This window comes from Semicossyphus pulcher, unplaced genomic scaffold (genome assembly GCF_022749685.1).
Source record: "Semicossyphus pulcher isolate SPU_LCO1_2020_fin unplaced genomic scaffold, fSemPul1.0.p SCAF_16, whole genome shotgun sequence".
NCBI classification, from domain to species: Eukaryota; Metazoa; Chordata; class Actinopteri; order Labriformes; family Labridae; genus Semicossyphus; species Semicossyphus pulcher.
The window spans coordinates 14428810-14445046 of record NW_027211670.1 but is presented as its reverse complement, the minus strand read 5'-3'; the positions used below and the strand labels follow the sequence as shown (position 1 = coordinate 14445046).

General features: G+C 41.7%; 1 protein-coding gene across 2 annotated transcripts in view; it reads left to right on the top strand.

Annotated features, from left to right (window-relative positions):
- plce1 (phospholipase C, epsilon 1) overlaps positions 1-14632 on the top strand; it is a 74609-nt gene extending 59977 nt beyond the window's left edge. Inside the window, exons 30-42 of one of the 2 annotated variants that reach the window (XM_069664383.1) lie at positions 2034-2152; positions 2263-2380; positions 3211-3348; positions 4735-5025; positions 5165-5328; positions 6937-7198; positions 7290-7408; positions 7523-7651; positions 7733-7930; positions 8191-8400; positions 8490-8702; positions 9358-9481; positions 10882-14632. In XM_069664383.1, coding sequence (XP_069520484.1) covers positions 2034-2152; positions 2263-2380; positions 3211-3348; positions 4735-5025; positions 5165-5328; positions 6937-7198; positions 7290-7408; positions 7523-7651; positions 7733-7930; positions 8191-8400; positions 8490-8702; positions 9358-9481; positions 10882-11075 — 2279 coding nt within the window. In that variant the 3' untranslated portion in view covers positions 11076-14632. Of the gene's footprint in view, positions 1-2033; positions 2153-2262; positions 2381-3210; positions 3349-4734; positions 5026-5164; positions 5329-6936; positions 7199-7289; positions 7409-7522; positions 7652-7732; positions 7931-8190; positions 8401-8489; positions 8703-9357; positions 9578-10881 lie in introns of both variants that reach the window. The other variant, XM_069664382.1, reaches the window with a different exon arrangement.
- Positions 14633-16237: the final 1605 nt, after the last annotated feature.

The window sequence follows — 16237 nt, the reverse complement described above, 5'->3', positions numbered from 1 at the left end:
ACCCTCAACTGTCTTCATCTTATCCTTAAAGCGTGTACTAAACACAAGCTGCGCTAATAAATACAAACACTTGATAACTAAACTGCCAAGTTGCCACCATGTCTTGTTTACCGGTCACAGTCTGGTCCAGCTCAGCCGTCTTCTGTCCACAGGATGACACTCAGGGTCAAATCAGTTTCAAGGGAAGATATTCCAGCTGTCAGTGGTCGAACACGTTCTCTGTGATAAAAAGCTTCTGTATTTTCAAGCTGATGTTTCCTTCTGTGTTTTTGGCTGTGGTGGGCGTGTAGGAGGAATGGGAGCAAAGGGAAGAACTCCCTACTGTTCCTCCTGTTTACAGTTGATGCTGCTCTGAATCTTAATTTGAAGGGACTATGTTGGACTCAGTTTAAGAATATAGCCTACTCATGGGATTTGCAAGTAGTTCGGAAAATATTTTAAAAGTATTCTGTGATTGTACCACAATGCATGACTAACCTCTAAATGAATGTAGAGTATTGTAACCAATTGTATGTGGGCGTTACAAACCGAAACACACACTAAACATGTTTGTGATCTCATTTACATTCGTGTTTTTAGAGGTGAAGATCAAGCTTAAAAGCTAATGAAGAAGTCCTGAACTGTAGGAGCCACTCGACTTGTTTAAAGTAACAGGACAAACCCGGCTCCTCTCTTTTCCACATTTGTTTTTTCAAGAAGATAGATTCCCACATGCTAAATTTACCGCTTGGGATATTTGTCAAGCTGGGGATTTAACCTACAGTATATCAAGAACTGTCACACCAACTCCAATGTATATTTTGTATTTACGCTGCCTGCTGTGCTCATACACACAAAAATGATACATAGGAGATGGTGTGTAGGAAATTCTTTCTTATAAAGAGAGGTATGTCTGGGGGGTTATTTAGGGCCTGTGTCCACTAACGGCGTTTAGTGCGCTGGCAGCGCCCACAACCTCAATTTCAGAGTGCTTCTCAGCGGCGAATGCTGTTGCTAGGTTGCGAAAGTTGTCTGGCGGCTCTTCCGCTTCCCTTGGTTTTGACCGTTAAGTCTTTTAAATCGCTCTGCATGCTTAATATTTGATTTTATTCATGGAAGTTTTACAAAGAAAACATAGAAACAATGTAAAGTAAATGGAAATCGAAAAAACAAAAAGATAGGTTTCTCCTGCGCCATCGAGAGTCAGGTCCCTTCTTGACACGACAGTGTTACAAAAGTTGAACTATTTTCAACTGACAGCATCAAAAAACAGCTGATGCCGACGACGCTGAGCGCAGACAACGCTGAACTGCACTGGTTTTGTGTGGAAAATAGGCATTGCCAATGTAGAAAATGTGGTTAGTGGACACAGGCCCTTAATTGGTATATCAACCAGTAACAGTGATGACAATCTCGGATCCCATCGGCTATAGTCTGAGACGATGCAGCCTCTGGGGACAGTGGTGAACATGCCGGGATAAACGACTTCAAGACTTCCTTTTCCGCGTGCTGCATTGTTACAGAAAGAGAAACCGTTTTCTTGTGATTTACTTGTTATTAACATCAACATACAACATCTGGAAATCTGAACACTGAACGGCTTTCGTGACACAGCATCAAGGGAATTAATCTCAAGTTAAATTTTAGATCTAGAGCAGATTGTTAGCTGTTAGCATGCAGATGTCTGCTAAAGCTAAATCGTCGTCAGATCACGCTGATGGGAGCCGGGATGTCATTACGGCAGATTACATTCTGCCTGCTTTGGTCCCCTCATGGACTGTTTTTCCTGCATACGCCGCAGCCTGCTGACACGTGATTGGTCAATATTACTCGGACTACAAGCGTAGTTTAACAAGACCAGAACACTTGCCTTCCCGGAAATCCACGTCCCTGCACGTAGAGATTACCGTGATGGTTATATTTTGGTCACAGGCTCCCCAACTGTTTGCACTTCATCAATATTTTTTCCAGTTTGTATATGCCTCTAAATCATGCCAAGTTAAGTTGAGCGGCACATTCAGATCTGCTATAATTTATTGGATGTTTTTACACAGATAACATCCTGGATGACAAGCCGGAGGGGAAGAGCTCAGCAGACAAAGAAGAGCAACCTGTTGATGAGATACCGAAGAGGATGAAGAAGTCGGACAGCACAACGCAGAGCAAAGGAAAGGTAGAGAACTAGACTGTTAAACTGACCTCACTGCTAAAAGCACTTCAAGACACCCCTCTCTCTTCATGTAAACAATGTGTTCGGTGTCCTCTGTCTACCTGCTCCTGTAGGTGTTCGACATGGAGCTGGGCGAGGAGTTTTACCTCCCTCAGAACAAGAAGGAGAGTCGACAGATCGCCCAGGAGCTGTCCGACCTCATCATCTACTGTCAGGCTGTGAAATTCCCTGGTAGAGAACATTTTATCATCCACTGTTACTGCATGTTCCTCCCCTGCTCCTTCATCCTGATTTATTCTCTGACAAATACTTTCCACCCTCTCCTCTTTAACTCCTGACTCACATTCATCTTCGATACGTCGTTCTTTCTGTAATCCTCTCCCATGTTGTATGTAAGAGGTCAAACCTCGCCCCTATGTTTTAGGGACATTTAATATCTCAGTTACACTCCATTCCTCTCCCACACAGGACACCCACTAAGATGAAGATTCCTTTTCCCCCATGGGAAAGATATGATTAGCCCAACTTTGCTTTTTGTACCCCCATAAAAGTCCTCCTAATACCTCTTTATGGGGATCTGTCTCTATTTCTTGCTCCCATTCATCTCCATTATTTCTTTTTGTCCCGCTAATATCAACCTCTTATCTCCTCTACTATGTTTGTGTCCTATATCCTTCGCTTGACACTTGCCCTTATAAACCTGCCCATGTTTCCACTGGTATTTTATTTGTTTGCTGTTTCCAGGGACGGCAGACTTGTTACTGCTCCCTGCTGTCTGTTGGGTCTGCAGACGAACACGCTACGCCTAAAATGTTTCTCAAAACGAGACAGAAATTTGACGTTAACAAATGCACTCTGAGTGATGTCTGAAGGGAGAAGACGCACTTCCTCATTATGACAGAAAGTGACAGCAGTTAGAGAAAATGAGCTCTGGATTTTGAGCAACAAATTGACAGAGATACTGATGTCATGAGCGTCTCCAGTCTGTCTGTGTTGCATTATTGACCACTTTCCTCCGTCTGCCTCTGTGTGTGTGTGTGTGTGTGTGTGTGGGAATACAGGCCTGTCCACGCTGTCTCCGGCCGGCTCTGGCAGAGGGAAGGACCGCGGCAAGAGCAGGAAGTCCATATTTGGCACAGCTCCCGCTCGCTGCAGCACAACAGGGGAGGTCATGACCCAGAGCCGTACCCCTGGGAAAGGTAACATATGTGTATTGTTCAATTTATGTGTGTTTCAGAGATATTTAGAAAAATGTGAATGTAATCGAGGAAGAGTGGGTGGATGTGTGTTTGAACATTAGAATAAAGAGCAAAAAAAAAGCGAATATAGGACTTGATGTAGAAGATGCACTTTTAATCCTTTTTCATCTAAAAAGTGGGCTGGGTCCTAGGTATTTTTTTGTGTTACGGTATTTTACCCAGACGATGGTGCTATAATCTAGCTAAAGCTTCGTCAAAGGATATGTGCAGTCATGATCGCCATTGCAGAGGCCACCCTCACAACAATCAACGTTACTGTAGGCTGAGCTCAACTACCGCACCGGTAGCTAGCAGGATTGCAAACTGGATAAACAGATGGATGGCTATAATTTGTATGTGTTTTGAATGTGTTATAAATGAAAATAAATTGATAAAGCGTTGAAATAACTTGTATACATGTTTTTATTATTCAATATAAAAAACCTTTTTTCCCTCTGGGATATCCCCAAAAACAGACTGTGTCTTATATTCCAGATTTTTCTGTAAATTTAAAGGCAAAAAAGTGGGATATTTGAATGGTCAAGCAGCGAAACGCTCAGCCACAATAAGCTAAGATAAGATGAATTAATTACTTTATTAATCCCGAAGGAAATTAAAGTGCCAGATAGCTCCAAAAATACAAAAATAGAGAAATACAAAAAAAACATCAAATATAAGTGAAAATATCAATTGTATGGGTTAATGCAAAAGAGCCTAAAAGAAAAACAATATTATACAAAACATGCTTTTATAAGTTAGCATTGAAGTGATCGATTAGCTTACAGCACACCAGAATGAGTCTCAGTATTAAGATTGCTTGTAGCCGTATGTGAACCAAAGAATACAAGTCTATAAGTGGCATTAGTAGATACAATTCTTGCTGTTGTGTTTTATGAACTGAATATGGATTTTTAGTTTGTCTTTTATCATTGCCAGTAATGTCTGTAATTTTACTAGTCCATGTTACTGCTACTATGTCCTATTTCCTTAATTTTAATGAAGTTATACAAGAAAAGTAAAGCTGCAAATTATAAGAAACATAAGTTTGTAAATTTAAGGGCAACGAAGTTCAAGTTAAATCTCCCAAAAAAATAGTTTAAAACCGTTCTCTTCAAATTCAACTACAACTCTTTATTCACAACTTTATACATAGTTTATAAGCAGTGACATGTAAAAAATGTATTAAAAGTGCATCTTATACACAGAATTTTACGGTAATTGAAATATTGCTCAACCCTGATTGATGCTCTAACTTTGTCTTCATGTCGGACCATGGTGCCCAAAATATCCTCACTGAGGAAACATTCTTTCAGGGCCTTTAAATGCCTTTCTCTTCCTCCCCTCTAGGCGGCGCTGAACGTCTGAGCTGGGAGGAGCAGCAGACGTCCCCCATCCTCAATCCCCCCACCTCTCTCAGCGCCATCATCCGCACGCCCAAGTGCTACCACATCTCCTCCGTCAACGAGAACGCTGCCAAGCGCCTGTGCCGCCGTTACTCCCAAAAGCTGATCCAGCACACGGTGTGCCAGCTGCTCAGGACTTACCCAGCAGCCACCAGGATCGACTCAACAAACCCTAACCCTCTGCTCTTCTGGCTGCACGGCATCCAGCTGGTAGCTCTCAACTACCAGACTGACGGTGAGGAAAACTTTCTATTTTTCTGTGTGTGCCCCTCACAAGCAAACCTGACTTTATCTTTTTCATCCCAATAAAACAATGAAATACTTCAGTTTAATAAGTCAATAATAAGTGTATATTCTGTTGTCTTCCTTCCCAGACCTGCCCATGCATTTGAACACAGCTCTGTTTGAGGCCAACGGGGGCTGTGGCTACGTCCTGAAGCCGGCGGTGCTGTGGGACCGCAGCTGTCCGCTCTATCAGCAGTTCTGTCCGATGGAGAGAGACATGGAGAAAATGAGCCCCGCCGTCTTTTCCCTCACTGTGAGTATAGATGACAAGTGGAGCAGAAGTAGGGCCAGTCAGGGAGCTACTCCAACTTTAAAGGAGCAATTCGCCCCTGGAAAAAGCCGCCGTCAGTCAAAGCTAGTGTTCTCTGTAATCGATAGAAGCAAATTTAAATTGGCGCCATAGCTGTGGAGAAAGTTGTACAAACTTGTGGTTTCGCCCATTCTACATTCCTACAACACCCAGCGTGCATTGTGCCCCTTCCTCTGAAAGAAACGGCCCAGCAAGAGATGCTGGACTGAAATACTACCATTTTCACTGCAGGCAACGGCTCAGAGCGGTACAGAATCCGAAATGCAACCAGAATATACCGGCGGATCGTCGAAAAAATCTTCAGGTCTGCAGTCCACATTTCAAGCCTGACGATTTTGAACGAGACATGACATCGGAGGCGGGCATCCTAGATTGAGGAAGTGTAGTTTAGCGAGCTCCCTGGCCTCCGCCAGATGACGCGCTTTATGTTGTCTGGCGGAGGTTTTCCAGGGCCCATACGGATAGCGCCCTCCAAAGGCACAGAGCGAAATTGCATTTTTTTCCTAACATAATGGCATTAGCTCCCCATAATAGCATGACAGGACTGAGGTTGGAAATTGGCGAACTGGCCATTTAAGGATTTGTTCTCTCCGCTTTATCCCACTTATTCACATCCACACCTTGTATTTTTATCCTTTCTTATTCTTCAGTTATAACAAACCCACTTACAATTGCAAAGTGAGGGTGGGTGCTGTCCTTACTGCAAATTTTTAATAAATGGACCCAAATATTTGATATCCATTTGTCTGAAAGTGTTGAAGTCTTTCGTTGGCCTGTCTTCTGTCCTATTTTAGCACACTCACAAAGTCTGCAAACAGACATTATGACCAGGATACTCAAACACACATTTCAAAGTACTCATATTAGCTCCATTAAGTTGTGTTTGGACAGTTTTATGGAGACGTGATCTGTATTTGCTTTCATTATTTGACAGTCCTGACGGCCACCCGGTTAATCCTTTCCAACAGTGAACAAGAACAGAACCTCATAAAAGCTCTGCTTTGCAAAATCGCTCCTCTGTCTTCACCAACTGTATTTATTGTTTGATCTGCGCTTGAACATCTTTGCTCGAGATCGGGTTTCAAAGGTCTGCACGTAGCTACACGTTGGTTAACTGTTGATTTTATTGCGTCGTCTCTAAAACAAACACGTAAACCAAAGTCTCAGAGTCAGACATCTAGTTTATTTTATTAGCATAAAAAACAACATATAAGTCGACTTTCTGTTGACATGACGCGGTTATTTGTGTGTTCAGGTGTGTCATGAAGGGTTTTGAGTAATAGTAATGTTAGTAATGCTTCCTTTCATCTGCTCCAGCGCTCTCAGAGGCAACATGAGCACAGACCTGGTAAAGCCAGAGGTATAAACAGACGGATGAGGTCACACTCGTAAAACCTGTGTCTGGTGTGTGTGTGTGTGTGTGTGAGTCTTTGTTGGCAGGTCAGAGTGACCCACCTGACTGATATTTGGCTTCCCCGTCCTGCTCCTTTAAAAGAACTGAACATGATTCAGTGACTGTGACTTTAACCACGAGTGTTTTTCCCCCCTCAGGTTGTCTCCGGTCAGAACGTCTGTCCCGGTAACAGCGCGGGCAGCCCCTGCCTCGAGGTGGACGTTCTGGGCATGCCCATCGACAGCTGCCACTTCCGCACCAAACCCATCCACCGCAACACCCTCAACCCCATGTGGAGCGAGCACTTCCAGTTCAGCGTGCACTTTGAGGAGATGTGCTTCCTGCGCTTCGCTGTCGTGGAGAACAACAGCTCCCAGACGACTGCTCAGAGGACGCTGCCTCTGAAGGCCCTCAAGCAGGGTAGGAGTCTCAGACGCAACACATGCAGCCTTTTATTTTAGATCCATTTAGTGTAGAAATCAGTTAAAATATATTCCCTTGTGTGTTTCAGGTTATAGACACGTCCAGTTGAGGACGCAACATAATGAACCTCTGGAAGTGTCGAGCCTGTTTATCTACAGCCGCAGAACAGAGGAAGGTCTCACGGGGTGCGCTACTCCTGCATCACTGGTAAGACTGTTCAGCTCGTCCAACTCTCATGAATTTGCATTACAAGTGTATAAATAATGTGGTAATAATATACTAATAACCTGCTGCTTTGCACTCTTCCTGCTCTCTAAACAGCTGTTCAGCTCAGAGGAGAAACGTGTGTCGCAGCAGAACAGGGTGACGGTGTACGGCGCTCCCGGGCCGGAGCCCTTCACTGTGTTCAGCATCACAGAACAGACGACCGCCAAACAGCTGCTGGACACGGTCAGTACTGTCGATGTTAATGAATGGTTGTTATTACAGCCTGAGTACGTCTCTGTTATAAAAGGTTTCACTCCCCCACAGGTCTTAGCATTGGAAGGAAACCCATCAGAGTACTTCCTGTGCGAGGAGAGGATTCCCCTGTTGAAGGAGCGCAGCGAGGTGAAGCGCTGCGCTCAGCATCGACCTCTGGCGCCCGAGGATGAGGTGATGAGACTGGTGTCCAGCTGGAACACCGAGGAGGGATATGTGGGGAGGATCAGCCTCAAAACCAGAGAGGAGGTAAAATACAGGGAGCATGAACACCTGCTTTTAAACTGATCTCGGACAAGGACCTGTCTCTTTAAGGAAAATAGTTATTTGGGTTTGTTGTAGTTCTTTTTTCTGTGAAATTATGTGAAACATAATATTAACTTAAACTTAAAACTAAATGTTGAATCGTTACTTCCAAAAAACAACATTTGATGCACAGTTTTGTGTGACGTATTTTGCAGACTTTGGCTCCCCCTTGTGGTCATCTAATATAAGCATTTTTGGTTTAGTTTTTGCAGAGCTTAAATGAGAAAAACACCGTGCTGGAGGGGGAGGAGGAGGTGACTGTTGGAGGAAGAGAGGGAGCAGGAGGAGTAGGGGGAGGAGGAGGAGCGGAGGAAGACATGTTCTTCATCCAGGTCCATGAAGTTTCCCCAGAACAGCCTCACACTGTGATCAAGGCGCCGCGCTACAGCACGGCTCAGGACATCATCCAGCAGGTGAGGAGAGTTAAGAACAACATCTGTGACTTTTCCACGTTTCCAGGAACTTAAAGTAGCTTATTTCTTGTACTCTCTTTCCCAACCAGACTTTGACGAAGGCCAAGTATTCCTGCAGCATCCTATCTAACCCCAACCCATGTGACTACGCCCTGATGGAGGAAGTGACAAAGGAAGCCGGCTCGAAGAAATCCTCCGCCGCCAAGCCGCTGCAGCGTCTGCTGCTGGATCACGAGTGCGTCTATCAAGCTCAGAGCCGCTGGCGAGGCGCGGGGAAGTTCATTCTTAAACTCAAAGAGCAGGTAGCACAAAACACGGTGACTGATTTGCAATTCTAGGGACTTTTAGTTTCTATGTTTATAATTGATATTTAGTGCGTTGCATGTTTTAAGCTTGCCTTTAATTTCCTGTTATTGTCATTTTGTAAGACGTTGGCTTGAGACTGCTTCACTAACAACTAAACTACTTCAATTTGTATGTGCAAGATCTGTTCTTGTCTGTTTATTCTGCTCAATGTTTTTATGTTGCATCTTGTATTTTATCTCCTGCATGATGGACTGTCTGCCTTTAACCTCTCGCTGCTGCCCTTGTTTGTAACTTTGTAAGTAACTGTATTGTTAAGCTTTGTCTGCTTATCATATCTAATAATTAAATATGTTGTATGTCTGTATTTATTTACTTTATTTATTAACTATCATCCTTTTGTGTTGATATGTTTGTAAATAGCCATGTTTTTGAATTATCTGCCTTGTTGAATAAAGGTTAAATAAAGTTCTGTGTTTTTTTATTTAAATCTGAGTGAAGACCATAATATGACAAAAGAGGTCAATAACACAGAAATTATTTTAGTTTTGGGGTATAAAAAAGGAGGAATAGAGTAAACAATCAGGATGGAATAAGTACTAAATTATAAAGTTTTGTATTTCAGTAGCATGAATCTTATTTTTCTGCTTCCAGGTGGTGAGAGAAGACAAAAGGAAAGTCATGTCCTTCGCCAGCGAGCTGAAGAAGCTGACGAGTCGCAGCCGCAGCATGACGACCGGCAGCGGCGGCGGCGGCGGAGTGGACGGCCCCGCCCAGAGTAAGGATGATAGAGCTGCATGCTGTGTGGCTCTGACAGAGCTCCAGGAGTGAGGCTCACACTCTGCCTGCTGTCTGTGCATGGAAGGCAACAGAGGTACCGTATGTTGTCTCTAACATCTAACACCACAAAAGCAGCAGACACATTTCAAGGTGCCACTCACATGCATATACAGAAGCTAAATATGTAACGTGTGATATTTAAATACTTAATTATGTAAGTAGGTTAATGAATATAAGTGGATTGGTACGTGTTTGTTATGTAAGTACAATGTTTAAAAGTAGAAATTAGTATGATTCTGGTTGCATTTTGGGATGTTGTTGAAGTGCTGATAATGCATGAAACTCACTTTTCTTTTCACAACTATCACAGTAATGATTTTACATTTTGAGTTGAGTCTGAGGTCACTAGTTATTATTTGAACCTCAGAAACTTAGTTACGAACTTAGTTAGTAGTAATCAATAGTAATCAATTGTAACAACTTAGAATACATTTTTTTGGTCTAGCAGTGGCCCTGTTGGATATAGCAGAGCAAAGAGGCAAAAATATCATTGTGGAAAAGTCTAAAAAGTATACATGGATCTGCATGTTTTTTCTTCTGAAAAAGTCTAAATGGATCCACAAATTTTTGGGGGGGAAATGTATACATGTATCCGTAAAAATATTTTTGAAAATGTTAACATGGATCCGTATAAAATTTTGGGGAAAAGTATACATGATCTGTATAAAATTTTGGGGAAAAGTATACATGATCTGTATAAAATTTTGGGGAAAAGTATACAAGATCCGTATAAAATTTTGTGAAAAAGTATACATGGAGCCGTATACAATTTTTGAAAAAGTATACCTGGATCTGTATAAAATGTTGTGAAAATTATACATGGATCTGTATAAAATTTTGTGGAAAAGTATACATGGATCCGTATAAAATTTTGTGGAAAAGTATACATGGATCTGTATAACATTTTGTGAAATAGTATACATGATCCGTATAAAATGTTGTGAAAAAGTATACATGGATCTGTATAAAATTTATGAAAAGGTATAAATAGATCAGAAAAAATATTTATGAAAAATATAGATAGATCTGTGAATATGTCGTATCTGACAAAGGGCACCCCGAGTAAGACTACTGAAAATAGAAATATGGATGGACACATGTACCCAGTATGACTTGTGTATTTACCTCAGACTCTTCTATCATTAATTGTTTACATTATATTGCCACCCCACTTAATCTAACACTTAATTTTCAGCTACATTTAATGTATACATCTATGAACACATGGTTCTCACGGTGCAGTGTGGCAGCAATTCATTATATTGTTACTAAGTGCTGATTTTTTTATGCCTCAGTTTGGTGCTGTTTTTAAAAGCCCTTACGTGTGATCCTCTGCAGGGTATCTGTCTGCAGCTGCTGGTCTGAAGGCGTGGGTGGCAGAGGGCAGGGTCGGGGCAGGAAGGTTTCTACAGAGCTCCTCCTCCTCCTCTTCCTTTAGGGGGCAACTCCAACCCGTCCACCTGCCCACCTCCTCTCTGACCCCCCCAGCCTGGAAGCTTCACCTCCTCAGGAACTGGAAGATCCACAAATGAAGAGAGGGAGCGACTCGGTCGACTACTTCTAAAACATGGAGGATTCTCCTTTCCGAGAGGTGATCAGAGAGGGTCCTGCACACTGTGGAATTCTGGGATACGCTCCTGAAGGAGTCCGATCCTGACGACTGAGTTCAGCCCCTTTGCTCGGTTGAATGTTGGGGTTTTGCCCAGTCTGATTTATTGATTGAAGGTCCCACTGGGCGTCACCTTAGAGCAGTGACGCTCATGTGGGCGGGAGGCTTTGGATGTTTTTGGTTTATTGGTTGAAGTCCAGAGGAGCGGGCAGCTGCTGTTTTGTGTTGTAGTTGTAGGGTTTGTGATCAGGGATATAAATCAATCACTTATCTATAGATAGGAGAGATTCGTCAAAAAAGAAACAGTTCCCTGAGTTAGATTCAAAAGATGGAGAGGTTCTTAGGCTTTTAGATGGGTCAGTTTTTTTAAGTTACGCCTAAAAAATAAGTACGACGTCTGCAAAATCGCCTTATAGTGAACCAAAACTCTTCAAGACTATTTAATGGATGGATCTGCAAGAGATTCAAGTACTCCCCTTTCCTGGTGACGCAGAAATAAAGCACACAGCAGACGGAGGGAGATCTGCTCGGAGAAGTGGGTGGAGGGATGTAGGAGAGTCTGCAGCTGAAGGGGTGAAACAGTATTTTTCTCTTCCTCAGGTTTGGGCTCTTTAGGCTGAGGGCATTGTGAAGGAGGCTGACAAGCTGGCTTGTTTGGTTCTTTTCTTACTGTTCCAGTTTCACAGTACTGTAGGGGCACGTTGTGGGGCACGAAAGAGGCAACAACAGTCGGATTATCTATAATGGAAGACACTACTGTCTGTGCCCTAACGATGACAATACATGAGCAGCATTTTAAGGCAGTGTAAGTGCACAATAATTACCTTGTGCAAAGCAACCTTTGACAAAGTTGCTCGTCTGTGTTGCCTTAAAATGTTGCAACACTGCCTTTAATTTCTGGTCATTTTAAAGCTGTATCTCTGAGGACGATCTGCGGATGTTTCACAAAGGATTTTAGTTCCCTCATCGCTGACAACAAATGACGTCAAAAGGCATTTTATTTTGAAATCAACTTAAATAAAAGAGGGGTGGGAGGACATAGTTATAGTTATTATCATTGAGGACTGCTAAAAGTATTGTAATTTAGGTTTTCAAAGGTTAAAAGTGGTCTAAGCACAAGATGGTTACCAAAATAAAATACCTGATCATGAATTAACTCATTAAGATAACAAATCAGGTCCCTGACAGTTCAGTCGGATTCAGTACTGACAATAATGCTCGTATGTTCGTCCTTCGTTTGCTTAGATCAATGATGATCGGAGCACTAAGATCCTTTGTAAAAACACAGCTGATTCTTCAAACAGCATTTTGCACATTTGTTTTTCCTCTTGTTGTCATCTTCAGTGTTTTTGTGTTACCGTCTGCTAAATGACAGACTTGGTCGTTATGAGACGGTTTATTTATGATCATGTTTATTGCTTTTGCCTCCAGCCCTGTTCTGAGTTACGTGTAGAGGAAAGCACAGGATAAATGTCTGACTTGTTTTTTTTTATTCTCTGTTTCAAACTGAAAAGTTGTCTGAGCCCAAACTTGAAAAATTCCCCACACAGAAATCTTCAAACTGAATGATTAGCGCTGCATTTCACTTTAAGTTATTGGCTGACATTTTCTGTCTTTGATTGTGAACGCAGTATCTTTATAGATTACTAGCATTGATTAATTGTCAATGACGGTAGACTTTTCCTTATTTCTTATTGCTGCTTATTTTAAGATTTCTTAAACTTGATTTATTTGGGGCCGTTGTCCTCCTTTTCTTCTGTTTTGATGTAAAACATTTCCATATTTTTAAACTTTTGATAAGTTCAGATTAGAGGTGAGATTCGTTTTGTTTGGCATTTCTTTTATACAACCGCTGATGTTCCTCTGAGTTTAGTCTTGTGGAACCAAAAGGAGCCTCCGAAGATCTTTAAACCCACAGAAGAAATGTTTGATGTCAGCTGATGATGAAAAGAAACCATGATTATAAAACACACAGCATGCTCACTGCTCTGTGTATGTCCCCTTACTTAATCTGACATTATAGAGACAAGATTTTGTTCCTCGGACATCAGTTGTGTACGAAAGCCCATAGCGGACATGCATCCATACTTTTTATTTACTCCGTTTTCCTGTGATAATTTCTGGTCGAGATCTCGACTTATTTATAACAAGATAACGACGCAGCACCACCATGACGTCAGATGATCATAAGTCGTTTCCCCAGAGCTGTAAAAGCACGTAATGAACATAGAAACAGGCTTAACTTAGCTCATTAGTGTGGGCAATGTCAGCATGGCATGTCCTGGTCTGTGACATCACAGTGACCACCCTGTTGGTTTGTTTTCTAGATCGCCGGATATCACGAGAAAACCAGCTTTGTTATCCCGAGATAACGGGAAAAATAAGTCGAGATCTCCAGAAAACAACCAGAAATAACTCTGAGGAAAACGAAATGTATGAATGCATGTCTGCTAAGGGCTTCCGTAGTTTTGAGTAAAAATTCACTACTACTCAATATACATGATCCAACCTAAAGCTCTGAATTGGCTGCGGTGAAGATGCTCTGTAAAATGTGATTTTATAAATAATTATCTGGCAAATTTTGCAAAACTACAAAATTATTAGACTTTTTTTTTTCTTAAACGAACGTCTTGTTGTTGTTGTTGTGGAGGAACGACGTTTGAGTTTTAGTGCAATAGTGAAGTTCTGTCCCTTTGATTCTTTAGGTTTTTATTGTCCAAAAAATGACTCTTGTTTTCCTCCTGACCTGTAAATGTTTAACGCTCCGATCAGTGGTAAGTCAGTAGGAAGGTCCTTTAGGTTGATAATAATTACAACTCTGATTTCATGAACTCGCGATCACGTAAACTAGAAAGGGACATTTTCTGTTACATTATAAACCTGTAATCATCGTCGTCAGGCGGAGCTAGCCGCGTTCCTCGTTTCCTTTCCTTCTAACCTGTAGACCTCATTTCTGAATGTAACATTTCTTAACGTGTTGAACCTGAGACGAATGTGCGTGTGGATATTATTTATTTAAATGTGAAGCCCTGGTTGGCAATTCATCTTTTATTGTTGTTTATGTCATTTCCTGTAAGTAGTTTTCTTTTTTATTTATTTCAATATTTGAGAGGGTAAACTCTCGACTGCTCTAACTTTACTTATTTAGATATGTTAATAAATATTTTAATGAGTGTAAAATATTCAGTATAGTATTAATACGTCTGGCTCTTTATCTTTCAGTACACAGCGGTTGGTATCTTGTGAGTAAACGTGGACAGAAGCTCAGAATTTAATCATTAAATCCACTGAATATGACATCCTGTGTTCGTCTGCAGACGGTTTCACTCTGTTGTTTCCATAAAATGTGCAGTATACCCTTTAACATCCACTGTCGCTGTCATGATGTGGCTGTCAAGTGAACATATGTCTATTTACTTGAATTTTTATATGGATTAGAAATGGTGGATTTGTCAAATATTATCACAATAAAAATATAAATATTGAACAGAGTGTAACGTGTGTTTTGTGTCCAAGCCGCTGACTGTGTATAAAGGTGGACGACGTGTCTCCACCTCCTCTGGATGTACAAAAGTTAAGCCCAAATATCACTGCGGTCTGACGTCATGTGGAGCCAGAGTCTGGGCAGCAGAGATCAGCCGTGTTAGTCACGTCTCCTCTCATTGTTCCTCCTCTACTCTGCTAATCCGGGAACAGATCATTTATAGGAGCCGTATTTGTCAACAGAGCTCCTTTTGACAGCATCAAATAACTAATTAAAGATAAACTTGTCAGAAAAACGAACACTTGGACGTAAAGTAAAATAAATAAAAGTAGTTTAACATGTAGCTTGTAAGGTTCACTTTCTACACATGCAGCAGCATCCTAATGAGTTGAATTGGCTGTGCTGACAGAATCTACTGCAGTAAATAGATGCAATTTTTAAAAGGTCAGTAATTTCATCAAGTGAATTAAGTGGTGTTAATTTGATTAAAGCGTATCACTGTAATGAGCCTGTTTGCTGTCTGTTTCTTCTGCCGTATATTAAAGAGTAACTGCACACCTAAACATGTTTTTTGAGCTGTAATCTAAAATATATTGCTGCACTGTGATGAAACACGTCAATGCTCGTGTTAATATCGACAATTCTTACCAAAATTATAAAAATCAGCATTTCATAGGTTGGAAATCTACGCTTTCAAATCAGCCCTGAACCGTGCCAGCCGATGGTGACATAGAGACGACCGTTTGGGACAAAATTACATCATGAAATTTAGTTTAAAAAAAAAAGAATTTTAACACCTGTCAATCAGAGGTGGGCGATACACCCTTCCGTCCCCGTCTTTAGGAGGGAGTCTGTTAAACTGCGCTCATTTTCAAATATATCCTGAAGCACACTGTACATTAGCCTTCTAGCTAACGTTATGTTACCACTCAGAGACTGCGCCCATTCTCTCTTCTGAATCAGAAGTAACTGTAACAGGCTGCACGTTTGGTCGGCACACTTGCATTGCCTCGGCTCCGAAATCTCCGGCTTCTGGCATTAGTGGGGCTGCAGTCAACGGCTCGAACTGATAGGGCCCACTTTGAGAAATTTTAAAAATTGTGCCGTGGCTGGAGTTATGGTCTGACCTGTGGGTGCAGTTTTTACCTCTTTATTTCCTTAATATATCCTCTTTGTTATCATCCTCCAGAAGGTGGTTAATAAGTTTAATTTGTGTTGAAGCAAAGATAGGTTAGGTTGTTTCTCTTTGAGCTTAATAATTCGCACCTATGTGCTATAAAAGATCTGTTTTGGAACCTCAAATACTTTGAAGCAGGTTAAAGACCTGTTGCCAGGCTCAATGTAAAATCAGTGCTCATCTTAAGTCTCAGCTTTCATTCCTCTTTGATCCACTACAGAGGAATTCCCTTTCTTATAATACCAAACTGATGTTTTTACGTACAGAGAGCAAAAATAAACACCTCATCGCGAGATTAAACTTGACATGAGGCTTTTCACCTGAGGATGGCGATGCTCAGGTTGTTCCCAGCAGCGAAAAAAAGGACAATCTCCTTAGGGATCATTTGTGTTTGTCGGACACCGGGGGTAACGTTCTGAGCCTG